A 27,781-nucleotide genomic window follows, 5' to 3' on the forward strand; every position below is an offset into this window, starting at 1 on the left:
CGCCCGTCTCTCTATTTCTCTGCATTCCTGGTGAAACTAAGCATGCACGATTGACTAAGTGAAATAGCTATCTATTGTTTCCGCGACTCTGGAGATATACTCCTTATCCTGGAGGGAGCAAAGTTGTCATGTTTATGCGGTTGTCAGAAAATAACTAGTTACTTACCTGTACACTATGGTTCTCCAGTATTTTCTTTCATAGATTCACTGCTTGTATCTTCCCCGTCGTCATGGTGGGAGTCTACCGGTAAATGATAACCATAGCAGTAGAAGAAAAAACTGCCTGGAAGCCATAGAGTAGTGAAACCACTAGGCAACCTCTCCTCCTCATTATGTGGCCCAAACTACAGCCAATCAGCTGCCTGCACCAGCCTACACCATTCCCAGCAGAGCCACCATACCTCAGATTTCCAACAGCCCAAGAGTGAGCTATGCAGGAAACCAGAGATAAAAAGGTGGTCTACCTAATAGAAATGGGGAGGCGGGCGGGCGCATGTGAATCTATGAAAGATAATACTGGAAAACCATAGTGTAAAGGTAAGTAACTAGTTCTTTCTCCAGTATTCAATCTTTCATAGATTCACATGCTTGTATCAGAGTAGATAGCAGTCCTTGTAGTTAGAGCGTTTCTAGGCTAGACCCCTTTCTTTTCTCGGGGCTGTGTGCCATAAATTCCTTTCAGAAAGAAGAACTCATTACGAATTAAAAGGTAGTAACAACCAAACATTGCTATTCCAGATATTAGCATAAAGGGAAAAAACCACATTACATATAAAAAACAGCAGCATAAAATTCATAAACATGTACCTTATTTAAAGAGATGTCGCAGAACTGCCTGTCCCACTGCCGCATCTGCTTTCCATTCCGTGTCCAGACAGTAATGTTTGGTGAATGTATGAACATTCGACCAGGTTGCTGCTCTGCATATGTCTGGAAGGGGTACTCCTGCTAGCAATGCAGAAGACGTCGCCATCTTCCGTGTATCATGGGCACGGACTTTCATGTCGAGAGGCCTTCCTGCTTTCTCTTGACAGAAGACAATGGCGGATGCAATCCATCTGGAGATTGAGGAACGTGAAAGGGCCAGACCTTTTCTGGGCCCTGAGTAAGCGACAAACAGTTGGTTTGATTTGCGAAAGCTTTTAGTCTTCTCAGTGTAGAACTTTAGGCATCTGCCAATGTCTAAAGTATGTAGAGCCTTTTCAGCCGCTGTAGAAGGATTTTTAAAATATGTAGGCAGGATCACCGGTTCATTTAGATGAAAAGACGAAGGTATTTTAGGCACAAATTTCGGATTAGTCCTTAGCATAACCTTATCTGGCCTGAATTGTATGAAGGGATCCTGTATAGAAAAAGTTTGGATCTCGCTGACTCTCCTGGCTGATGTGAGTGCCAGCAGTAATGCTACTTTCCATGACAGGAATTGCAGCTCAGATTCGTGGATCGGCTCGAACGGAGCTTTCATAAGTTGTGACAAGACTGTGTTAAGCTGCCATGGGGGTGGAGGACGCTTAACTGGAGGAAACTTTCTGAATAGTCATTTTAAGAACTCCTTGAATAATCTGTTAGACCACAGAGATGGGCATCCTGGAGATCTTCTGTATCTAGATATTGCTGCTAGATGGACTTTAATAGATGAGTGCGCAAGCCCTGATCTGGCTAAATGCAGAAAATAAGGAAGAATTTGCTCAGGAGATGACGTCAAAGGATGTACTGTATGAGCAAGGCATCAATTACAGAATCGTTTCCATTTTGCAGTATATGTCTTGTTGGTAGACAGCGCTGCGGAACTTTGCAATATTTCACGACATTCCGGAGTGATATCTAATGACTGGAATTCGTGCTCAAAAGGTTCCAAGCCGACAATTTTAGAGAGGTCAATTGCGGATGAAGTACTTGGCCTCTGTTCATGGAAATCAAATCCCTGGTTATTGGGAGCTGTATTCTTGGCTCCACCGACAATTGTAGAAGCTCTGTATACCAAAACTGCCTCGGCCAGGCTGGGGCTATTAGAATTATTTGGCAAGGTTCTGATCTCATTTTCCTCAGTAATCTGGGAATTAGGGGAAAGGGAGGGAAGGCATAGGCAAACATCCCTGTCCATCGGCGGTGAGGAGCATTCCCTCTCGAACCCTGCTGAGGGAACCTTCTGGCATAATGTCTGCACTTTTTGTTTCTCTGAGTTGCAAACAGGTCCAGACTTGGCTTGCCCCACACATTGAAAATCCGATTCAGCTGGACTTGACATAGTTCCCACTCGTGGCAAATGTCGGATGACCTGCTTAACAGATCCGCTTTTGTGTTGTGTACCCCTGGAACATGTTCCACTTGCAGCGTTATGTTTTTGACACACTAGCCATTTCCAGATCCTTTGTGCCTGAATCGACAGGGGTTTTGATCTCGTGCCACCCTGCTTGCGCAGGTAAAACATTGTTGTTGTGCTGTCTGTACGCACTAAGACCGATGAACCTTGGATCCTGGGAAGAAAGGCCTGAAGGCCCAGGAATACGGCTTTCAATTCCAAGAGATTGATGTGAAGTTTTGTCTCTTGAGGAGACCAAACGCCTTGAATCTCCAGGTCTTGCAGATGTGCTCCCCAACCTCGTAATGAAGCATCTGATGTCATGACGTAACTCGGTGATTGAGGTTCGAATAACAGGCCCTTTGTTAGGTTGCTCCTGATACCCCACCATGACATTGCACGTTTGATCTGACAGGTTATGACCAGCTTGTCGTCGAAGGAACCCAGGGCTTGGACCCATTGTTTGTCCAGGGCTTCTTGCAGCGGTCTCATCTGTAAACGGCAGTTGGGAATCAGTGGGATACAAGAGGACATCATTCCCAGTATGGACTTGAATATTCTGATGGAAGTGAACTTTTTTGTTGCCAGAGATGCAGTCAGATTCAAGATTTTTTTACTCGTTCTTCTGATGGGTAAGCTTTCATTTCCTGTGTTTTCAAGATTGCTCCTAGGAATTGTAGAGTACAAGTCGGAAGAAAAAATGATTTTTCTTTGTTTATCCGAAGGGCTAATCTTTGAAAGAGATCCGTGCACATCCGTAGAGATCTCTGTGTTGCTTGGAACGATGGTCCTTTTATTAACCAGTCGTCCAGGTATGGGAATACCTGGAGACCTTGCTGCCTTAAATGCGCCGCTATTGGAGCCATGCATTCTGTGAATACTCTGGGGGCAGACTTCAGACCGAAAGGCAAAACTCTGAACTGGTAATGGCGCCCCGCCACCATGAATCGCAGATACTTCTTTTGTTTTCTGTGTATAGGAATGTGGAAGTATGCATCCAACAGGTCTAGAGAGACCATGTAGTCTCCCTTGCGGAGCAGTAGAAGAATTTCCTGTAAGGACAGCATACGGAAAGAAAGTTTCTTTATGTATGTGTTCAGATCTCTGAGGTCCAGTACCTGCCTTCATTTTGATGATTGCCTTTTCTTTATAAGGAAGAAGTGTGAATAAAAACCTGTTCCCCGCTGGTCTGATGGGACTTCCTCTATCACTCTTTTCAGTATAAGTGATAAGATCTCTGCTTTGAGAGCTGCTAGATGTTGATGAACTCTGCAGAGAGGTGGACGATTTGGAGGCCTTTGTGAGAATTCCAGGGTGTGACCCTGTGTAATGATGTCTAATACCCATCTGTCCGATGTTATGGACTGCCAATGCGGGAGAAACTGAGAGAGGTAGTGGAACTGGTCGATCTGAAGCGGTATTGGAGGCGCCTGAGGAACATCACTGTCTGCGACCAGAGTCTTGCTTCCCTCTGGCGGCGGACTTTCTTCTTCCTTGTTGTTGGAAGGAAGTGTTCGAGGACCGATATTGCTGGTTGGAGGAGTACTGACGGTATCCCTGTTGGTTGTAAGGTTGGTACCGATTAGATTGGTAAGAGGAACGTTGCTGTTGAAAGTGTCCTCTGGATCCTCGGCCGCGAAAGGACTGATAACGGCCTTGCTGTAATGATCCCAAGGATCTAGCAGTATTGGTATCTGTTTTTATCCCATGCAACGCCTCCTCGATCTGCTTACCAAAGAGGCTTTCGCCATCAAATGGCATGTCCAAGATTTTAGACTGGACCTCCGGTCGAAAGGATGTAGCTTTGAGCCATCCTTGCCTCCGTAGGGTTACTGCCCCAGCCATCTGGCGGAAAGCTATAGACGCTATATCCATTGCCACATCTATGGACTCCGACGCTGCTCTGGCTCCATCCTGTAGGATGGTAGTCGCCTCCTCTTTCTTGTCCTCCGGAAGGTGCGACAGGAATGGTGCGATGTCAGACCACATTTGTCTATTGAACCGGCTCAGAAGAGCCATTGCATTGGTTGCTTTGATGGAAGCTGCTGCCCTGACTGAAAAGCGTTTACCTATGCCGTCCATCTTCTTGCCCTCCTTATCGGGGGGCGCCACGCATGTTGCAATTGGGTTCTTGGAGCGCTTCTGCACTGCTTGAGTCACAACCGAGTCCGGTCGAGGATGACGAATAAGACATGCTGGAGCCGTCTCTATAGCGCGATACTTTTTGTCCAGCTTGGGTATGGATGCTGGGACTGAGGCTGGATTCTTCATCAGTTTGAGTCCTTCATCCCAGATATGGTCAATAATTGGAATGGCTCTTACTGACTTCCTGGAGGACTCCTTGAAGTCGTAAAGGAAACATTCGCTTTCCTTGGCTGGCATAGTAAGCTTGAATCTTTTAGCTGCTTTTTCCATCAAATTGTGAAAACTGGCTATGTCCTCTGGTGGAGAGCTTGATTGAGACAAAGGTGACACTGGGGACGTTGGAGCAATATATTGATCCCATTCATCTCCAACCCCCTCATCCTGAGGAATTTCCCCTTCCTCCTCTTGATTGTCCTGATCGGAATCATTTAAGTCATCACGAATTGTAATAACATTTTGGACCTCCGTCCGAGGAGGAGGAGGCGGCTGAGTCAGGGGTGTCTCTTTTGCAGGTTGAGAGACTTTCTCAGTGGCCGCGGAAGCATTATCTTCCGGAAAGTGACGGTAATAGCTGTCAATCATGCTTCTTAGATCTGTTATTAAAGAGATAGGCACCGACATGGCCTCTTCCCGCACAGGCGTATCCACTTCCTCTTCATCCTCATAGTGATAGGCCTGATGAAATGACTCGTATCTCATCTGGCCTTTGACCGGCCGATCTGTAAAAGAGAAGTGCTCCTGGGCCTCTTGGAGGTCTTCCTCATCGGAATCCTGATGTTTAATATGGAGCTGCGAAGGACTGTAAGCAACACCATAGGATCCTTCCTCCTCTGATTCCTGGCAATCCAGAATGGTAGAGGGCAGTAGAGGTGAAATCTTCGGCGTGGAAAACTCCCCTTTTTTTGCTCGTCAACGCTCCCGTCGACGGAGCAATCCTCTTTATGGAAATATAGGTTGCAGTTATCTTTGTTGGAGATGGCATCGTCGACGTTTTTTTCGTCGTCGACGTGACCGTCGACGGGGCCGTCGACGGAACAATTATCTGCATCGTCGACGGGATGCTCGTCGACAAAGATCTTGCCGTCGACGAAGGTCTGGCACTCACCATCGACGGAGTCGTCGTCGTCGACGACGTCGATGAAGCTGTTGTCGTCGAGATTGTCGTCGTCGTCGACGAGATGGTCGTCGTCGAGGTCGTCGACGGCCTCGTCGGCGATCTGACTGGAATTTCAGTATATTTCGTCGACGGAAGCGACGACGGAGCCTTCTTTCTTGAGGAAGGCTTGAGAGGAGTTGGAGGGAGTGAAGTAGAACGTTCACCTTCCTTAGTTTTTCCTGCTTTTTGTTTCCTCACATCTCCCTTTTACTCAGAGGACCTTCTTTTTTGTTTCTTAGAGGTGTGTCCCTTGGCTTCTCCCTCAGACTCTGAGTCTTGAGCTTTCCTTTTCTGAAGCCATAATAAGAGGCGCGCTTCTCTATCCTTCAGTGTTTTGGCAGAGAAGGTCCGGCAATACTTGCAGTCCTTAGGAATATGCTTAGGGTACAGACAGTACAAGCATTCCTTGTGAGGATCTTCAGAAAACAGTCTGGCCTTGCCACAGGACCTGCAAGCTCTGAAAAGGCTCTTCTTGGAGCTTTCAGACATTCTGAATGAAATAATGCTTGACAAGAAAAGAACAGTACCTGACTTCCAACTGTGAAAGGTCAAAAGTTCAGTGAAGAGAGAATAAACTGAGCAGAGCTCAGGGAGACTCCTTCTCACACGAAGGCGGTTGGAAATATGAGGTTTGGTGGCTCTGCTGGGAATGGTGTAGGCTGGTGCAGGCAGCTGATTGGCTGTAGTTTGGGCCACATAATGAGGAGGAGAGGTTGCCTTGTGGTTTCACTACTCTATGGCTTCCAGGCAGTTTTTTCTTCTACTGCTATGGTTATCATATACCGGGAGACTCCCACCATGACGACGGGGAAGATACAAGCATGTGAATCTATGAAAGATTGAATACTGGAGAACTAATCCCTTCTTGTCTATTCAGGAAAGTTAACTCCTTCCTGTTCACTCGAGAAAGTTTCTAGTGACCTCTGAGCTAGCTGGCATTCATAATTAAGTCTAACATATTCAATAGAGACCTAGTCGACCTTAGTCCTACGTCTAAACTATCGTTTATGTTATTCCAATGCGCAGAGCCTATTGGGAATATAGGAACTGCACTACAGTACATTCAAGTTTTGAATGTCCTGGTAGTAAAAAACACATACATTCATTTTTTACTACTGTGATGCCTACTCCTCTCATAGGTAAACACTGAGAATTCCTTATTACACATTTAAGCTGTAATTCTTCATTTATAAGGAGTACCTTTGTTGTGTTTCATACCACTGAAATGGTAAGGATAAATCCTCTTTGCTGGCAAAGTTGGATCTAACATTACTAGTTTAGAAATGGCACTTTTATAAAGATGGCATTTCTCTGCTCTTAAAGCTCTGTGGGCCTGCAGCCTCTCTACAATACACATCAGGGGTGGGTGACAGCTGGACTTTGTGCATTCTATTTAGACAGCCCCACTCAAAGGAAGAGTAGGTGTGAGTGAGTGCCCATCTGCATCCTGATGGCTCATCCTGGTCAGGATGGGAGAGAGGAGCTTACACTTAAACCTGAATGAGCAGTGTTATGTCCTCACACAAAAGGCAGATGAACCCCCTGTAGTGAGTATAGAGCCAGGGCTAGGGAGAAAGAACCTCTGTGCACCTTGAAGTCACCCCCACTTCAAACACACAACTAGGTATAAGTAATGGGTCTCTGACCCCACCAAACCAGACACTTCTGGATCTGTAAAGAAAGTCTGTCAGGAAGTAGGACAGCTGTGCTAAGAAGGACTGTCACTCTGCTAAACTGCTGCTCTGGAAAAACTTTTTTTCTGCTGTGCTGCCCTGCTACCTGCTAACCTCTGCCCTTGCTGAGGAAGAACTGGAGTGTGCATGAACCCAGAAAGGTCTCTAGGGCTTGTTGGCCTTGCATTCTATTTTTGAGACTCAGGACTATCAAAGTTTCACCACCTGCTCCCATGCCTGGTCCATTGGAAGTATTTACAACAAGGGGTGGTGATGGACAGAGTCTCTGAATTAAGCAGAATACTCTCACCCAGTCAAGATATCAGGGCTAGATCCAACACCGTTTTTTAGCTCATTGCACCATCCCAGTTTCAGAACCTGGCTGTATGCAAATTAGTCTGTCCCTGGCCCAGTGCATCATGGGAACAGGGCAGACCAGACTACAAAAGCCAATTCTTACACTGGGAAGGAAACAAGCTTCCGGGGACCGGTTTCTGGCATTTCAGCCGTCTTCGGCCCGGCTTGCTTGAATCCTGATGGTGCAATGAGCAAGGGACTCACATCTGAGTATACCCTTCCACGCTTAGGGTGGACAAAAATATTTACAACAAGGGGTGGTGATGGACAGAGTCTCTGAATTGGAAGTGGCCAGGTGCTTGCTCTAGTCGAACTGACCAATGCATCGTGGCTGTTGTTGGAGCAGAATCGGCACATCACGGTCTGAATCAGCGCATGGCCTTAAAGAACCGTCGCATTGAAACTACACATCACTGCCGTTGTATTGTGGGAAGATCAAAGCATATCCTCGCCTGCGTGGAGAAACCGGTGCATCGTCTATGAAACCGGCGCATCACCACCAACGTGTGAAGAAAATTGATGCACCGCTTTGACTGCTGGATCAACACAGACACAGTGCTCAAAGCACACGCACCTTGCTGTTGCAACCAGTATCAAGGCACTTTGTTCAGTGGGGCTTGCGTGGCTCCTGTATTCGGTCCATGCTCCATCACCATCGGCCAGGACTCTTCACTTTACCCCAGTCCTGCTCGACCAGATAATACCCATATGCACGTTTTGCTTCTAAATGTTAATTTTTTACATTTCATTTTTACAAATTCATATCTTGACTTCTACATATTAGATTTTTTGTAGATTTGGTCTTGTTTTATTTATAAGATCGTTACCTACTTAACATTAATGAAGTCTGTTTGTGGTGTTTTCACCTTGATACTGTTCGAAGTGTTGCGCAAATACTTTACTTATTGCCTAAGTTAAGCCTGCCTGCTCTGTGCCAAGTTACCAGAGGGTGAGCACAGGTTAATTTATGGTGTGCATCTGACTTACCCTGACTAGAATTGTGTTTCCCGCATGGTCAGGGTGCATACCTCTGTCAACCAGAAACACAATTTCAAACACTTATTAACATGAGATGGCCTCCCATGAGACCAATTTTATTTAAATTTAAGAAAATATTATTTGCACCTATCAGACAGTGTCTGAGAGAAGGAGTGCAGGGAATGCTCACAGAGGAGAGATCTTGCCGAACACTGAAAGAGCCGTTGCATTCATTAACAGCAGGCACGGCAACAACACATCGAGAAAGCTGGTTCTTAGTACCAAAGTGAAGCACTGCCCCCAACCCAAAAGATATTTTAATGTGTACTTTTTTTGTAAGATTTTAATTAATCAAACAAATAAACTTAAACTTGAAACACTGCCCCCAACCCCAGTGATGCTGTATAGCCAGGGTGTTGCTAGGCAGAGAATGACACAAAAGATGCTGCTTCAGTGCTGACCTTTGCAAATGCTGTCCTTCATAATGAAGTTAGCTAATTCTTCTTCTTATTATTATTATTAAATGTCTAAGGTGCACAGCTACCCGGAGGTTTCCCGGCGCCATCGGACACACGCAAGACGACAGAGCTGCACTATTGGTTAAATAACCATGTTTTAAGATCTTTGCGGAATTTGTAGTAAATAGTTTCATGCCGGAGCTGTAAGGGGAGAGAATTCCACAGTGAAGGAGCTAAGCAAGCAAAGGTCTGACCACCCATACGTACTTGTTTGATGCGGGGGATGTGAAACTTAGCCTGAGAAGAGGATCAAAGAAAGCGAGTGGGAAGGTAAGGGTTTACTAAAGCACTGAGATACTGTGGGACTGCACCTGATTTAATCCTATGCATATAGCATAGGGCTTTAAATTTAGTGCGATTCTCCACCCTAAGCCAATGAAGGCTAATGGCTGAAGTGGGCACCACCATTGCCCCATGCCGTATGGTGTGGTGGGTGGAACAAAAATGTGAATGACAAAGTAAAAGACCAATGGATGAAGGGGATAGCTGAAAGCAGCCATAAGTTAAGTATATTATATGTATAATTTTAGTAAAATCAAAAGGTCTTGGCTAACGTCACACCTAAGAAGATTCTGCACTTTCCATACGCCCCTCCCAGAGGGATGGGGAAAACAGCATATAATCTGAACAGATTTCAATGGATGCTGGAAACATCAAAGCCAGGGTGGACAGGGGTTGTTGGGGGAGGAGAGTCTTAGGTCCTAGCACATGTCTACTGATCTCTACTACATTATTTAATTTGGAGAGTCGGTTCAGCACTTTTAGGACCCAGTTACTGTGCATCTAAAAGTCATTGAGGAATGTATCCTAGAACTACAAGCCAGTGCTGCTCTGAATAAATATATATATTAAGGATGTTTCAACCCCCCAAGAAGATTTGCTGAATTTTAGTTCTTGTACCAAGGCACCAGTTGCACTTCTTTCTGTCCACTCAAGTAATGCAATAATACAGGTCATCCCCTCTCTTACTGAACAGAAAAATAAAAGTGTCCCATTCCTCAGGCTGGCCCAGACTGAATGGTATGAGGACTTATTAAAAAGTCACTCACTGGACGAAGGGAAGTTTAGATGACAGCCACAGTCTGCACAAACAAATTAATATAGTCAGGAGGACCTCCTGGGTTGGAAATCAATGATTGTATTGTAGATAATTTTAGGAATAAGTATGTCCAAAACCTCACTAGACTCAACTCTTCTTCCCAACCCAATATGGCCCTTCAACGACTCCTTCTGCAGTTTGTAAATTTGCTTCTTGGAATGTGGTGGGTAAGTATTAGATAGTGCCTTTAGTGATCACATTCTAATGTTGATCTATTTTTGTGGTGACTTCTCGCCAAGTATATTCAATATATCCCACTTTCCCTAGGTAGTGCATTCTTGTAACATGGCCTACAACAGGGCTCTTGAAAACAGAAAGAAGTTCATTGGGATGATACATGGGGCTCTTCATTAACAGCTAGTGCCCAAAAAGATAGTCACACGTGGGTTACTGGTTGAGAGGGGTAAAACTCTTCTCAAGCAGCAACCACAATTCTTCTCAAGGTGAAGTCTCAAGTAAACCGTAATTAACGAGTGTTCGACCCTCGGGTAGCTTGGCACAGAGCAGCCTGTATTCTCTCAGTGGCAATGTGTAAAGTATTTGTGCAACACTTCAAACAGTAACACAGTGAAAACACCCAACAAAAGGAGTGCACAATGAAGTTAGAATAATAGAGTATTTTTTAATAAATAAAACAAAACCAAAACAACAAAATTCCAATTAGTAGAACAGGAGATATTCAATGGTAAATATTTTAGTGAAAATATTGCCAAAAGGCATAAAGCACCAATGGTGGTTATCTGGTCATGCCAGACCGAGGCAAAGTCACTAATTCAGGCCAACTGCAATGGATTGTGGACCAGCTACTGGGACCCAGTTAGGTCAGCTGAAAGGAATACCTTAAATCCTGTTTTGTGAAGCGTTGCATGGATCCACATCAAAGATGTGTCATGCAGTCAAAGAGATGAGTTAGTTCCAAGATGCGGCGAGGCTGCGGTGCGAGGTCCTGCATCATCATCGAGGGTCCGGTGTCGTTGTCGAGGCTGTCCTCGATGAGGGATGTGAGGGCATGTGCTGAAGATGCATTGCGTAGTGGCCGTTCTGATGCGGTGATGGGCTGCGATGCTGGTCTTTACAGTGGTTCCGATTCACGCAGTAGCATCAGTTCTACTTGGGGTTGCACTGCGCACCAGAAGACATGTGTCGGTTCTGCAGGATCCACAGAAGCTGGCAGAGCACCCTAGGCCCACTTCCACAGATCTAGGACTGGGGTGGGACCACTTGGCAGGGTGGACTCACAGAAGCAGTGTCTAAGTGCTGGGTAATGGTTGTTGGAGCCTTCTGTCCCTGAGGCCCAAGTCAGGAGGCCAGTCAACTAGCCCTTCGAGTCAATCTGGGGTTCAGTGTTCAAGAGGTGCAGGTCCAGTCCTTCTCATCCAGGCAAGAGGGCAGCAGGCAGTACAGTAAGGCAGAAGTCCAGCAATGCAGTAGTCCAAAAGAGTAGCAGTCCAGCAGAATGGCAGTCCTTCAACAGCACAGCTGCCCTTCTTCCTGGCAGAGTATCCACAGGTCCAGAAGTGTACTGGAGTGGTGGTATCTGAGGTCCAGTACCCAGTTGTCTCTCTGAAGTGGGAGAGAAGCTTCTAGAGGTTTCCCTTTGACGTCCCCAGGCATCCTGCCTTCCTTGTCCTAGCTGCAGACTAACTACAGTGGGTAGCTAGCCCTTTGTGTGGAGGCAAGACAAAGTCTATTCAAGTCTCAGCAGGGCTGGGCCAGCTCCACGTTACCATGCGGCCAGTGATGTCCAATCTAGGCACATCTAAGCACTCTATTGTGTGTGGCTGTCTAGGAGGAATACACCCAAGCCCAACTGTCAGCTACATTCAGGCATGTGACAAGAGACAGCCCAAAGGAACTACATGGGTAAGACTGGAAACTACCAACTTTTTAAAAGTGGCATTTTCAAAATTGTAATTTAAACTTAGACTTCACCATCAGTTTGGATTTTTCATTAAAACTGCAAATACGGGGGTAGGAGCTACGATGGCGACTGCGATGGCCGCGTGAGTTATCCTGCTGTTTATCCTGAGCTCAGGCCATGGGCATCGACAGAGGCAGTGAAGCGGTGCCGGGCGCTTCCATCGGCACTCCGATCGGCCGTGGGGAGTAGAAAAGAGCGGCCATTAAAGTTTGTGGACTAGCAACCCAGAAGCTGGGGCCTCGAGTGGATGTTGAGGTCCGGCTGCAGTGGATCAACAACGGGGCCGACACCGGAAATTTACGGCTCGGTCCCGTGAAAATTGCGTCTGCGCTGCACGTGCCTCCCTCCCCCTGGATTATCGACAACTGCTGCCCACCCCTGGAGCGTGAGGAGAACGGATGCAGGGCAGTTGCTGGGCTAGCGCAGTCGCGCGCTCTGGTTGAGAAAGCCCCCCCACCCCCTTCCTCCTGTCTGAGATTGTCGCCCGGGCGGCGGCTGGGGGGGACAGGACTCACCGGGAACTTGGCTGGTTCTGCCTTCGGCGCGCTGGGGCCAGGAGAGCCTGGCTGTGGTCTTTGCAGCAGCTGGCTCAAGTGCACACGCACCTTTCCTGTGTGACTGTATGGTTTCAGCTCTCAGGGCAGAATATATTGGCTCCCCCATGGATCCTCGCTGAAGTGGCTGGTGCGCTGGGCACCTGGAGTTCGGTGGTGCCTGTTTTTGATTGCTGTGGCGAGCCCAGGTGGGGGGCAACAATTAAGCAAGAGGCAGACCCTGAATGAACATTGGTGACACCGCACATTTAATTTGATCGCTCTTCCGATACTTGTTTGGCCAGTATTGGCTCCCGTGGGGTCCGGACTGGCACCGACGAAGGCCTGATTGTCCTTGGATTTTCAGTGCATTAGATTGCGCTTGGAGCTGGGCACACTATCCCTAGGAACGAGTTGACCTATGGTATTGGTCACGCAGGTGTGAATACCCCGACACTCGTTCCGAGATCTCGTCCTCGGTGGAAGGAGCGCTGCAGAGGCTTGGATCGCTGTCCACGGTTTACAAAATGGCGTCGAAACCTGAGACGGAAAAACAACAATCAAAGGCGTCCAGGGGAACAAGGTTCACCCAAACCAACAAACTGGATCGCGACACCCAAGCTAATGGATCGCCATCTGGTTCTGGGAAGTCTCAAGATGTAGGTGCAGAGATGTCGACTACCGTGACGGAGCCTACACTGCAGGATGTGATGGCGGCGATTGAGGGGGTACGTACATCCCTAGGTAAGAAGATGGAGTCCTTGGATCATAAATTGGACACGGTGACGATAGAAGTTAATTCGATTTGGGCGGACCTCACTAAAACCAGCGAAAAGGTGAAATCCCTGGACATTAAAACGACTAGTCTCACAGATGATATGGCCTCGTTGCAGCAAGAAGTTCGTGATCTCAAAACCGCCAGTGATGTCGCAAGTCGTAAGTAGGATGAATATGAAGGGAGAGCCCGTAGAAACAACGTGCAAATTATTGGTGTGATTGAAAAGGCTGAGGGACAGTCCGCGGATCTTTTTGTAGAAGACATCATCCTCAATCATTTGAAGCCCCGAGGCCTTGGGAAATTTTTTGCGGTGGAAAGAGCACATAGAGTTCCGGGCGGGAGGCCGCGCCCTGGGGCACCATCCCGGCCGATGATTGCGAGGGTGCTTAACTTTCGAGACAGAGACGCTATCCTGCAGGCCTCCAGGAACGGAGGTCCTCTTCAGTATGAAAACTCTGCTCTCAGTTTTTTCCTGGACTTCACGCAGGCAGTACAAAAACAACGGCAGACCTTCATGGGCATCAAGAGGAAACTCCGGGACAAAGGATTGAAATATGCCATGTTGTATCCTGCCAAGTTGAGAGTTGAACACGAGGGGAGGGCTTTTTTCTTTGACATTCCTGAGGCGGCGGGGTACTGGTTGGACACGGTTTATCCTCTGGATGAGTGAAGACGGCAGAGCGGAGATGAAGAGGAAGGCATTCAAGAAAAAGAATAAGAACTGCTCATGCTGCAGGTGTGATCGGGGTGGGTTGGGGTGGGATGCGTGCGGGTGAGTGCAGTCATTAGTTGATTGTCTAACACTGTCAAAATGGGCCTGATAGTATTGTTGGGGCTGGGTGGGCAAGTGGGGGCTGTACTCCTCACAGTTACTCTTTGATAGTTTAGTAGTTAGATGATGGGGCGACAGGCACACTGCGAGTTGGGGGCGGATGGATACCGTGAGCAGGGGTGCAGGGTGGGGGGTGGTGAATGGGGTGTGTTTTGGGGCGGACTTTTTTGTTATCTTTTAGTATTGTTTATTGTAGGCGTTGCATTCCAAGGCTTTATTCAGAATTATAGCATGTTCACGGTGCAGGAACGGGAGAGGAGACTGACCCATTTCATGTTTCATGATGGGGGGTAGGGGTCTGAAGGTGTTAAGTTGGAATGTTAATGGGTTGGGGGACAAAATTAAGCGTAGTGTGATTTTCAGTATCTTAGAAGTCACGCCCCGGAGGAAGTCCTACTGCAGGAAACGTATTTAGTGGGTAACAGAATGGGGTACTGATTGGTTGCACATGCGGGATTCACTTCGGGTTCCCGTGGGGTGGGGATTCTGATTAAGAAAACGCTTCCGATGGTAATTGATTCTGTTATTGAGGATGATAGGGGCAGATATGTAGGAATATCGGGCCGTTGGGAGGGGCATACCCTATCCATGATGTCGGTATACGTCCCCCCAGGTATGCAGGCAACCACATTTGTAGATTTAGGGAAAGCCCTACTGGACCTCCTGAGGGGTCTTTTGCTTTTGGGAGGTGACTTTAATGCCGTGGTCTCAAGACTATGGACAGACATCCCCCTAGAGATACGGGTCGAGGGCAAAGATGGCTTCCCGAGTTTATGGATGTGTTGGGTTTGATTGATAGTTGGAGATTGCTGCATCCGGACCAGCGACAGTTCACTTTTCACTCTGGCGCACATGGTAGTCTTTCACATAGAGATCACTGTTTAGTGCCGGCGGCTCAGGCATATTGCATCACCGAGGAAACACACCTAGCTAGAGGCATATCAGATCATTTGCCACTCTGGGTCAGGTTTGACATCAATTTGGACTCGAGCGGCAGGATAGCCCCCATTAATCCCTGGTACATACGTAATCCTAAAATCCATAGGGACTTGCTAAAAGCGTTAGAGCATTATTTTCAGGAGAATGAGGGATCGGTATCGTCTCCACTTTCACTGTGGGAGGCTTTTAAGGTGGTCATAAGGGGCCAGGCTTTGTCGCTAATCGCAGGGGCAAAGAAGGATCGGAATGAAGCAGTGGTGAACATAGAATCTGAAATTGCTAGGATTGAGGCGGACTTGGAGCAGGAGGTAACCCGGGCCAAACTACATGTCCTGCATCTCAAGCAACTTGAGTATAAAGCGTTAATCACTGATAGTGCCAGAGCCTTAAGTAGAGAGCAGCAGGGCCGGCTATACGATGTCGGAGATAAGGCTGGGAAGCTTATTGCCTGGCTAGATAAAAAAGACAGGGCTGATCGGGTGGTTCCGGAACTGGAGACGGCAGAGGACGCGAGAATAACAGACCTCCGGGGTATAGTGGACAATTTTGCAGACTATTTTCGTACAGTGTACACTTCGGTTACGGGCCGGCCAGAGGAGCACTCCCACATGATATTGCGAGATAGCCAACTCCCGGGCCTGACTAAGGAAGATCTTGACTTTATGAACAGTGCCCTCACTGCGGATGAAGTGGCCCTGGCAGTGCGCTCCTTAAATTCGGGTAAGGCACTAGGCCCTAATGGACTCCCGATTGAGTTATATAAGCTTAGACCCGATAGGATTGCGCCCTATCTTAGAGATATGTTTGTAGCAGCGAGAGAGCAGGGGATGTTGCCTTATGATCAGAGAGTGGCGTCTATAGTGGTTATCCATAAGGAAGGGAAATCAAAAACCGAGTGTGCCTATTATAGGCCTATTTCTTTATTAAACGCGGAGCCCAAGATTCTTGCTAAATTATTGTCTAATAGGCTTGTCAAGGTTATCAGTGGTCTGTTACAAGCTGATCAATCTGGTTTTATTCCCCATAGAAATACGGCATTGAACCTTCGTAGATTACACAGAGTTTTGGCCAGAGCTCATACCCTGGGAGAACAAGCTATAATAGCGTCACTTGACGCGACGATGGCCTTTGATACGATAGAATGGCCTTATTTATGGGCGGTCTTGGCTAAGTTTGGCTTCGGACCGGAGTTTATTAGTTGGGTAAGACTGTTATATACTGAACCTGTTGCACAAGTGGTAGTTAATAACCGAGTTTCGGCAGCATTTTGTTTCGGAAGAGGCACCCGACAGGGGTGTCAACTCTCCCCCCTCCTGTTCTCGCTGGCACTTGAGCCTTTGGCAGCCTGGATCCGCTGGGAGCCTTCCATTCGAGGTATTCAATGGTCCCCTGAGATATAAGACTGGATCTCTTCATATGCGGATGACATTTTGCTCTATTTAACGTCACCCAGAAAGTCCTTAAGCGTCGTCTGTGATGTTTTGGCCTCCTACAGTACAAATTCGGGACTCACTATAAATGGGGGAACATCATATTTGTATGTTCTGAGTGGCGATATCCCGATCCCCCCACGAAACTGCCCGATTCAAGTTGCTACGGATGGATTTAAGTATTTGGGGATTTTTATTTCATTAGATCCCAAAATTCGGTATGAGAGGAACCTTATTCCCCCGTTGGTTAGATTAAAGAGTGACGTAGACAACTGGAGGAAGCTGCCTCTCTCCCTGTTGGGAAAGGCAACACTCTTTAAGATGATGTCCCTTCCTCGCTTTCTTTACGCCCTTCAGAATACATTAGATATAGTTCCAGCCAGTTATTTTCCGAGAGGTCGAGGGGGTGCAACGTAGATTGTTATGGGAGGGTAGACCACGTATTGCGCTGACTAAATTGACGTTACCATGGTATGACGGTGGTATCGCCCTTCCAGACATTAGGCGATATTATTGGGCTTCTCAATTGGCGGCTATAAACCTGGGTACGTATGGGCCTGGTTCAAACCCAGGATACGCAATGGATAGATGGCTACTCCCAGGTGGTAATTACAATAGAGCTTTGTATGCCAAGTCGGCAAGAAGAAGTTTGACGCCAGTGTGGCAGTCAGGATATGGCACGATGCCACTAATTCTTTGGGATGGAAAGGCCGTCTCACGTTGGCCACTCTATTATTCGACTAGGAGAGACTGGCAAACTTTGGAACACGAAAGGGTTCGATAAGTGGAATCTAATAGGGATTGCTAGGATTGGTGATATTTGGGTTAAGGACAGGATTAAGACATTTGCTGAACTACAAACCGAGTTTGAGTTGAATGGGGCGGAATGTTTCCGCTACTCACAGGTTCGACATGCGCTGCGATCAGCAGTACAGATAGAGGAGGGCATACCTGAGGCCTCGCCACTGGAAGATAGAATATTGGACGGGCATTTGCCAGAGAAGACTATTTCCCTCATTTATAGGAAGTTGATCAATCATAGAGCAGACCTCCTGTTGGAATTGAGAGATAAATGGATGAGGGACGGTATTGAACTAGACGACGCGGACTGGCAATCGGCTGTGTCCTCTCCGACGGAGCTTGCGATCCCAGCACGATTGTGACTAGTCCAGTTGAAAATACTACATAGGGTGTATGTCACAGGCCCACGCTTGGTCCGGATGGGGCTGTCTGAGGATGGTTTGTGCAGGCGAGGATGTGGGCAGGTGGGCAAGTTCCTCCATATCCTCTGGGAATGTCACAATATGGTGGATTATTGGAGTTCGATACATGATGTTATGCAAGAGGTATTGGAGATAACGGTGTCACCAGAGGCAAGGAGATGCCTCCTTAATATTTGGGAACCTATTGATCTGAACACAGCACAGGCTAGGTGGGCCACTCTAGGGGCTATGATCGCAAAACGAAATATAGCACAGCAGTGGGGATCCGAGAGACCACCCACGCTTGGGGAATGGAAAGAAAGTATGGACTGGTGCATGTTTCGGGAGAAAACTGTTTACCTGGCCATGGGCCGACCGCACAAATGGATGACTGTATGGGGCCAGTGGAACCGATATAGGGGGGAGATTTGTGTACCTCCAGTCGACTCAATGCCGATGTGCCTTTCTTCTCATATCCCCCAAAGTACTCTTGTTATGTTGTAATGATGTGTGGGAATGTTTTAATCTCTGTTCTGTGCACTTATGTTAATAAAAAGATTTTTTTTTAAAACTGCAAATACATCAAACACAAACTGGTTACCTCCTCCCATATAGAAATTACAGCTTATTAAATGTAAAAGGTAACCCCGATGTTGGTCTATGGGAGGGGTATGCCTTGAGAAAGTGAAAATCAAATTTAAAAGTGCTTCACTATCATGACATGTGAAACTTAAAAGTACAGGTTCTATCTATTAAATACATCGCACACAGCCATTTGGGCTGTCCAGGGCCTACCCTAGGGGTAACTTATAAGTATAAAAAAGGAAGGTTTGGGCAGGTTGACATTGCAGTTTAAAACTGTACACACAGGCTGAAATGGCAGGCCTGAGACATGTTTAAAGGGCTACTTAAGTGGGTGACACAGTAAGTGCTACAGGCCTACTAGTAGCATTTAATTTACAAGCCCTGGGTACATCTAGTACCATTTTACTAGGGACTTATGAATGCATTAAATATTCCAATTGGGTGTAAGCCAATTCTACCTTGTTTAAAGTGCATAGAGTCCTAAGGCCAGCAAAAACAAAATCATCAGAAATTGGAGGGTAAAAGCAAAATGTTTGGGGTTCCCCCTACAGAGAGTGCCAGAACCAACAGCATGTTTTGGTGGTTTAGGAATTTCCCCTACTGTAGGGATTCAACAGAGATTGATCTTGATGTTGTGATCTGCTCTGACACTTGGGTGAGCCACTTCACCAAGGTCTATCACAGCCCTTTTGTTATCAATGAACATGCCACCAAGACCGGGGACCCCAATACATCGTATATTACAGGCATAGAAGTAGAGCTTGCAGACGTAGTAGATGCCCAAGGGACAAGGTCCCGTACCGTGACAATTTATTCAAAAACAACATCTCCCAACAAGCATTCCTACTGACTTCTGTGCTGCAGAGTGTAAGTAAGTGTGGACCACCACAGTCCTCGTCCCACACCACTATTTTGCCAATTTTCCAGAATGGCAGCAAATGTGACCCTAAATACTATTGACCACAATCTCTCATTGACTCCACACAAAAATAATCGGTGGGATACTTTCAGATCGCTTGAAGGTTTGGGCCCAGGAGAACCACATCCTTTCAGATCTTCAATTTTGATTCCAGGCAGGTCTTGGAACAAAAACCAAGGTCCTAACCTTTTCCTCTTAGTAAATAAGTAGTCTGTAGCCAAACAGGGCAATCTCTACTTGGCCTTTATGGACCTTCCTTCCAGCTTTCGATTATGGTAACTGTTCCAAATTGTGGAACAATATGTCCAATATGCAGGTGGAAGAAAACATTGTCTATATTCTAAGACAACTACATAACAAAGTGATAGCTAGTGTAAGATATGGCTCAAGAGGTGAAACCACTGAACAATTTGAAAAAGCGAGGGGAGTGTGGTAGGGCTTCTTGTTAGCCTACTTCCTGTTCTCGCTGTATATCAACAGGCTTCAAAAACACCTGGTCAGCATGAATAAAGATCTGCATCTGATACCAGCACTAATTTACGCTGACAACGGCTAATGTAAGAATCCCGCTCGGACTTCAGAGACTACTAGACCAGTTTTTAAAGTTCATGGATTATTTAGATCAGTCCATAAATCAGTCAAAAAGCATATTAAGCTATTCATCCTGTAGAGGATGAAAACCAAGTCATTCACTGTAAAAGATGTTAAGGTTGAATCACTTCCTACTTTTCCTTACATGGGGGTTCTTTTAGATACATCATCCAGTTGGAGACCATTGGGACGTGCAAAATGACCAGAATTTGCTAGCAGTGTTGAGGCATTTTCAACTTTGCCTCTGAACTGGGGATAAAAACATCCAAGGATACAAATCGAAATGCCTGTCAAGCACCAGCAGGGAGTGGGGTTCGGGGGAATGGGGTGCAGGATTACCAGGTCTACAGGAAATAGAGAACAGGCTCCTGAGGAGGTTGTTAGCAGGGCCTTGCAGCGCCTTAACATATGTGTGCCATGTAGAAATAGGGTTAGACTAAATGTCCGATTTACATCAAGTTGTGACCCCTCATGTGATGGGTATCTGTGTGAGTCAAGTGTAAGCTAATTTTAATCAATCAGTATTGTACGATTGCATCAAACTAGATAGGGCCACCCAGATTGTTACATACAGATATCTAGTCTGGATATGCCAGAGGTGTTCACCAACGCAGAGCCTCTCACTTCCGATTGCAAGGACATTGTAAAGGCTTGTTTCTGTGCAGTACGCAGTAATGTTTTGTGAAACATCCGGTGATGATTACCTGTTGATTAAGACCACGCCAGGTTTTGCACCTTATTCGTTCATCTGAGTTACAAATTTGCATCAAAGATGTTTGCTTACACTTTTCAGGCTTAAAACGATACATTACCTAGTCGCCTTGGCACGACTTGGCCAATATTGTACCAACTACCAGTATGCACATGTGACTCCTCTTCCCCATAGACAACTTTACATTTATTTTCTTTTTTTTGGAAATTCCATATTTCTTTTATGAAACGTTATCCGATGCCTATTCTGATAGTAGCTAACTTTAAGCAATCTAGGCCTGTTATAATATTTGTCCAGTCTCTGTCTTCAGTTCCTATATGTGTGGTGGTGTCTAAATATAGTTAGTGTTCAATTAAATTGAGGAAAACCCTTAGGATCTAATGTCAGACAATTGTCTTTGCACTGTTATGAACTGTACCAACTTTATTTTGTATTATAGAGGTACATTTAAAAAATGTTTTTAACTGTGTTTTTATGAAATTTTGACAGATAGTTCTATGTAACGATGAAATGCTTTGCACTGCATTAAGTTTTAAATATTATTGTATCTTTTGTTTTTTTTTATCAAATAAAAGAAGTGATGCTGATGATGATGATGAGTTGAGTGGAGCACTACCTCCGGGCAGAATCCCGCTTTGGGGAAGAGGTGTGGTGCAGCGGCGGGGCAGCTGGCTCCGGATCATGGGGATCACAGTTGGATCACCGGCTCCAGCGGCAGGTTAGCCCAGCACCTTGTGACTCTGGGCAATAGCTCGCTTAATCTTCCCGACGGCCCCCAGAGGCCGAGCCACCTCTCCGGAGGTAGCTGTGTGCTTTACAAACGCTGGCATTTCATTTCAATTTGCTGGATCATGCTCTGAGCAGGAGGTAAAAGGGAAAAGAAAACGGCCTGTTATCTCACAAAAGTGGGTCCGTGTGCAGTCTTTACCCATAAAAATGAGTCCACGTGTTGGTTCCTATGTTTTGTTTGCAATTTCGTATTAGGTGGTTCCTAACGTATTAGCTGAATATTAACGGAGTGTGACTGAGGTCTACTGCCACAGGAGGACTTACTGGTACTTGAACATTGCCGCTTCCAGGGCATCCCATTCCTTCAGCCTTGACTCTGGAATAACGTTGGCCATCGCTTCCCAGAATCTGGCCTCGCGGATGCAATCCCGCCCCTCCACCTCTGGCAGCTTCAACTGGGAACTACTTACACTGGAAGGGAAATTGGGAAACATTAGATCCTGTGAACTGAACACGTTATGCTTCAACTCAACAACGAAAAAACATTACTACTAACAGCATGCTATTGTGCAAATATGGTGCCATAAAAACATAACAGTCCAATTTAAGACATAAACCCACAGATGCATCAAGAACCCATTTTGCTATTCCTTAATAGCGAAAAATAATGATTCGCTATTGAGGAATAGCAAAATGCAATGCATGAAGAAATCACTAAAAAAATAGTGATTTCTTAAAATTCCTTAATTGCGACTCGCAAATTTCATTCCTAGAGGCCCATAGGAATGAATGGGAAGACATTCTCAATTTGCGAATCGCAATTAGCGAATCGCAAATTGAGAATGCGATTTCAAGGGTGCAGGGGTGTACAAAGGACATCCTGTTGCACCCCTGAAATTGATCTGTGCACATATGTTGCGCACACACATGCCCTTAGGGCATATGTGTGCGCAACATGAAACTTTGAAAAATGCACTTTAGTGCATTTTTCAAAGTTTTTGCAAATTACCATGAAGTTCAACTTCATGGTAATTTGAGAGCCCTATTAGCAAAATCGGTATTTTTCAACTTTAATGCATTGCATTTAAGGAATCTCAATTTGAGATTCCTTAAATGCAAGTAATGGCAATTTTGCGATTTCTTAATTTGTGATTTTTTGCATTTGGGATGATGCATCCCAAATGCAAAAATACCGGTCGCAAAGGGGCAGCTTCTGAGAATCTGCCCCTTTGCGAGTGGATTTTACCTTGATGAATCTATGCCAAAATGCAGGACTATGTAGTGACATGGCCTGACCTGTGTGTAAGGCGTGGGGAGGGTGTAATGATGTGACATGTCTCCGTATGCATAGGCAGAGTGGGCACACGGTACAATTCTTATTGTGGAAGCTTCCAGAATGTATAGATTCATGGAATGCTGGAGTCTGTGTGCTGGGGGAAGCCTGGAGGTTGAGCCCTCAGGCTGGAGGGAGAGTTGAGCCTTTCAGCTGTGGCTGTAACCTATAGATCTAACTTGAAATAAATACATAAAAGAACTTACCTCCTCCCTGCGTGGCTCCTAACTCTTGGATGAAGACCCTACCCTCCACCTACAACAGACGTCTGCACGAATCCAGAAAACACAAAAGGGGGAGCACATGAAGCTAAAATGCACTTACACCATCAGCAGCTCACTGAAAAACGGTAATCACCAGATCATGCTGCCTGTTGAAGGGCGTGATGATATCCAGATTAGACTACACACATGTAGTCTCCACTTAGCTTCCTGCCTGCTAAATGTGCGGGAAGAATTGCACAGCCAGAGCTATTTATAAAATGAAAGTCAAGCTGCACTGGTCGGCAATCAACAGCAGAGTTAACTGTAACATGCTTTCCGTGTTTACCTGCCCCCCTTTGGGCTCAGTCCTATACTATCTAAAGAGTTGTTTGTCAGAAGCAAGCTTTCATTATATCTCAGGACAAGCACCGGTTGCAGTACCCGGGCTCCAGAATGTCTGCAAAAAGTGTATAACCATTTAACGTGGGGGTGGGGGAATGGTGATGTGGGGGAGGGATGTTTCTACTATGTAACTGGAGATTGGAATGTATTAAGAAACCTTGTCGTGCGAAGTGACCGTATATATTGAATCATAACAAATGGAGACGACTGTAGTTTATTGATGTATGTAACATACTGACACCAAAGTTATACAAATAAAAAAATAAAAAAATGTCTGCATAATGAACAATTTCCCTGCAGACTGGGCCTAGGTCTGGAAAGGTGACCTGTGTAGAGCAGGAGAGCATACCTGCCAGCTTGAGGAGTTTTCTGTGCCTGCTAGAAGGTGACCTGTGTAGAGCAGGAGAGCATACCTGCCAGCTTGAGGAGTGTTCTGCGCCTGCTAGAAAAGCCAGCCTGACCCACCAGAAGAGCTGCACAAGGCCCAGATAAGCGGGATAGCAGTAGGACTCTAGACCGTGGTTAGGTCGGTGTAGTGGATGCAGTACAACTGTACTGCTGTATGATGGTGGTTTGTCTGACAAAATATAGTGGCCAACATATTGCCTATCCCTCTCACCAGGGTAAGTAAGTACATGCAGATAAGTACAGAGTCACTTTTCATAAGAGGACATCTACAAACCCTGATGAACAAGTTACATATATGTTTAGACGGAACATGCTGGCCATCTTGGAATGATATAACAATAAGTGTACAACATTACTCGTGTTCCAAGATGACTGCCAACAATGAGTCTACATGCAAAATGACGGTCATCTTGGTAGTGAATAAAATAATATTCTGCCACAATTTTATAAACATTGGTAAAGCCAGTGGCAACCACACCGGGCAGCTGTGAGAGGAGGCAGGAAGGGAAAGAGTAATACAGAGGTAGTGAAAATGTGTAGGTGAGGAAAGAGATAGTTAAAGAGAGAGAGAGGGGAAGGACAAATGAACAAGTTACTTACCTTCAACAATAATCTTCAGGCGGACACTCTATGTACCTGCAGATTCCTCACCTTTTGAATATCCCAGGCCTTTGACTGGATCTGAACAATTTTCAATAGGTCTTCGCGTCGGTAGCAGGTGTTGGCTCCATCTCAGGGCCAGAACAATGCCACAGTGATGTTGCAAGGCCTTAAAGTGCCCTCACTGGTGCCTTAATGTCAGTTTCACATGAGTCTTTACTATGCCTTCAAGGCAAACTGGATGACCTCGACATCTCATCAGCAAGCTGCAGTGCAAAATCTAATTTTGGAACCTTATTATAAAGATTCTAGTAGGAAACCAGTTTTCAGGAAGGGAAGGTGGACGGGGTTAGTAACAAATCTACAAGTAGAGTATCCACCAGAAAGATCATAATAGAAGTTAAATAACTATTTCTTCTGATGGATTCTTCTGCCTTTTGAGAAATTGGGCTGTTAGTCAACTAGGGTGTGAGCCCAGGTCAAGCAGCAACCACAATACTAATCAGAGTAAGGCACAAGCAAACCCCAAATTAACCTGTGCTCACATTCTGGTAGCTTCGCACAGAGCAGTCTTAACTTGAAGGCAATGTGTAAGTGTTTGTGCAATACTTCAAACAGTAAAAACACTGCACAAAAAAGATCTCACACCAGGTTTAGAAAAATAGAATATATTTTAATAAATAAAACCAGATCAAAATGACAAAAATCTAAAAATGGAAAGCAGAAATATGGAATTAAAAATGTTTAGGTTAAAATAGCGACAAAAAGTGCCAACAAGGGATAGCTGGTCGACCGCAATGGAGCGCATGCCGGCTACAAGGACCAGGTTAGACCAGTTAAACAAAGTAAATTAAATCCTGGTAGTGGAGCATTGCGTGGATCCAAGGCAAGAAACGTTGTGCAGTTGAAATGATGCAGCGGTTTTAAGATGCGCCAAAGCTGCAGTGCGAGTTTCTGTGGGTCGTTGTCGAGAATCTCATCGATAGGGCTAGCAATGTGAAGTCCAGGGTAAATGATGCAGTGTGCCGCTGACAAGATTAGTCTATTCCGAAGAACTGCAAGGCTCGATGCGGAGGCAAGCATCGGCATCGAGCTTTCCATCGATGAGGGATGTGAGGACTCGGTTGGAGATGTGCCACGCCTTCGACGATGCATTGGTTCCAAAGATGTGAGGTTTATGTAGACCTTCTGCTCCCACCTTAGGCCCACTTCTAAAGGTCCAGGACTGGGGTGGCACAACTTGGCAAAGTAGACTCACAGACGTTAGAGTCCAGGGGCAGTTGCAAGGTTGTTGGAATCGCATTATGTCCCTAAAATTTCAGATCAGGAGGTCAGCCAACTAGCCCTTGGAGTCACCCTGGGTTCAAGTGATGGAGGCCCAGTCCTTCTCACCTGGGCAAAGAGGAAAGCATGCAGCAGGTCAGCACAGCAAGGCAGTAGTTATTCCCGGGCAGCAGTCGATCAGTAGCACATTATGCACAGGCCCAGAAGTTTTTTGAAATGGTGGTGCTTGAGGTCCAGTACTTATACCCAGAGGTGCCTTTGAAGTGAGAGAGACTTTAAAGAGGTGCCTTTGAAGTGCACAGATGTTCTGCCCTTCCTGCCCTAACTCCAGACTCACCACAGGAGCATATGCAGCCCTTTGTGTTGGGACTGAACACAGCCTATTCAGGTACAGGTGAGGCCGGTTCCAACTCCTCCCTCCCATCCTGCCAGGATGGCCCATCTGTAGCTCCCATTCTGTGTGGCTGTCTAGGGGGAATACGCAAAGCCTGCTGTCACCCACACCGGACCCACCCCAAACATTTGTGATCAGAGACAGGCAGCGGGCACCAAATAGTAAAAGTAAGAAAACGCCAACTTTCTAAAAATGGCATTTTCAGAATTGCAACAAAAATCCGATGTACCCTAAGTTTGGATTTTAAATTGTGCTCCCAGAGACACAAACGTGATCCAGTTACATCTTTCCATTTGGAAATTACAGTTATTAAATGTAATAAGGTAATCCCAATGTTATCAAATGGATGATATAGGCCTTGCAATAGTGAAAAACTAATGCATGAGTTTTTTTACTACCAGGGCATGCAAAACTTAAAAGAACATGCCCTACCTTTTAAATACATTACAATCTGCCCTCTGGACTGTTCAGGGCCTACCCTAGGGGTGACTTATATTTTTTAATAAGTAAGGTTTGGGCCTGGCTGACAAGTTAGTTACCTTCGGTAATGCCTTTTTTGGTAGAGACATGATCTAGCCGCAGATTCTCTAGCTTTGAATTTCCCAGGCATCCGACTGGATTTAGAAGATTTTTCTTCAAGCAATACTCCTGTGAACCGGCAGGTCGCATCGGTCAGCTCCGCGTGACATCATCAGAGTCGTCTGCGCCCATTGTGACATCTGAATTACCTATAAAGGCATCACCTCGGTGCGCTGACTTCAGTTACTTTTTCACGACTTTCCATACCAGAAGCGCAGAGCCATGAAGTGCACTTACATTGGGGTGCTTCTGAACAACTAGGACCCTGAAATAGATCAGCCCCGACCCTAGAAACATGTCCGTAGGGTGTGTAGTATGGGTGGGTCGGTAAGCAATCTACGGCTAAATCAAGTCTCTACCAGATATAGCGTTACTGAGGGTACGTAACTTGTCTATCAGATAGAGACATCCAGCCGCAGATTCCTTACTTTTGAATAGATATCCAAGCAATACCATCCCCAGAAGAGGGACTGTGGACAATTTTAGACCAGGAAGTCCTCGAGTATAGAGCGGCAAAAAAGTATGTCCCTGCGGATTTGACCGTCGAGGCAGTAGTGCTTGGTAAACATGTGCCAGGATGGCCACGTTGCTGTCTGACAAATGTCGAAGACTAGAACTCTATGTTGCAATGCTGTGGTAGAAGCCTTCGAGCAGCCTTAGTTCTGGTGCAGTGACCCTTTATGCCTTCAGGAGGCTGCTTTTTGGCCAGAACATAACAAATTCTGATGCAGAGGATGACCCATCACAAGATAGTCCTCTTCTGCACCGCACAACCTTTCTTCGTGTCATCCACCCGGAACTCTTTATTGTGTTCAAGGTAGAATGACAACGTTTTTTGGGTCACAATAGTGGAGTCGCTCCCATTGTTTAGAGGGGTGTGGAGGAGTTCAGAAAGTGGGAAAAGTGACAGATTGCTCTGCATGGAATTATGTTACTACTTTCGGGAGGAAATTGACCCTAGTGCGAAACACCAATATGTCAGGAAATATTGTCAGGTAAGGAGGCCTGGATGACAAAGCCTGCAATTTGCTCAACCTCCTGGCAGACGTGATTGCCATTAAAACGCTGTTTTGATGGTAAGCAGCCGGAGGGGGCAGTTGTGCAGAGGTTTGAATGGAGCACACATCGGGAAGGTAAGAACCAAATTAAGATTCCACTGAGGCATAATGAAAGGGGAAG

General features: G+C 46.0%; 1 protein-coding gene across 1 annotated transcript in view; it reads right to left on the reverse strand.

Moving 5' to 3' along the window:
* The window catches only part of LOC144763934 (dynein regulatory complex protein 1-like), a 907,472-nt gene that overhangs the window by 77,358 nt on the left and 802,333 nt on the right, over positions 1 to 27,781 (reverse strand). Inside the window, exon 15 of the mRNA XM_078649981.1 lies at positions 21,724 to 21,870. Within this exon, the coding sequence (XP_078506107.1) occupies positions 21,724 to 21,870 (147 nt within the window). The remainder of the gene's footprint in view (positions 1 to 21,723; positions 21,871 to 27,781) is intronic.

Source organism: Lissotriton helveticus, chromosome 6 (genome assembly GCF_964261635.1).
Source record: "Lissotriton helveticus chromosome 6, aLisHel1.1, whole genome shotgun sequence".
Lineage (NCBI taxonomy): Eukaryota > Metazoa > Chordata > Amphibia > Caudata > Salamandridae > Lissotriton > Lissotriton helveticus.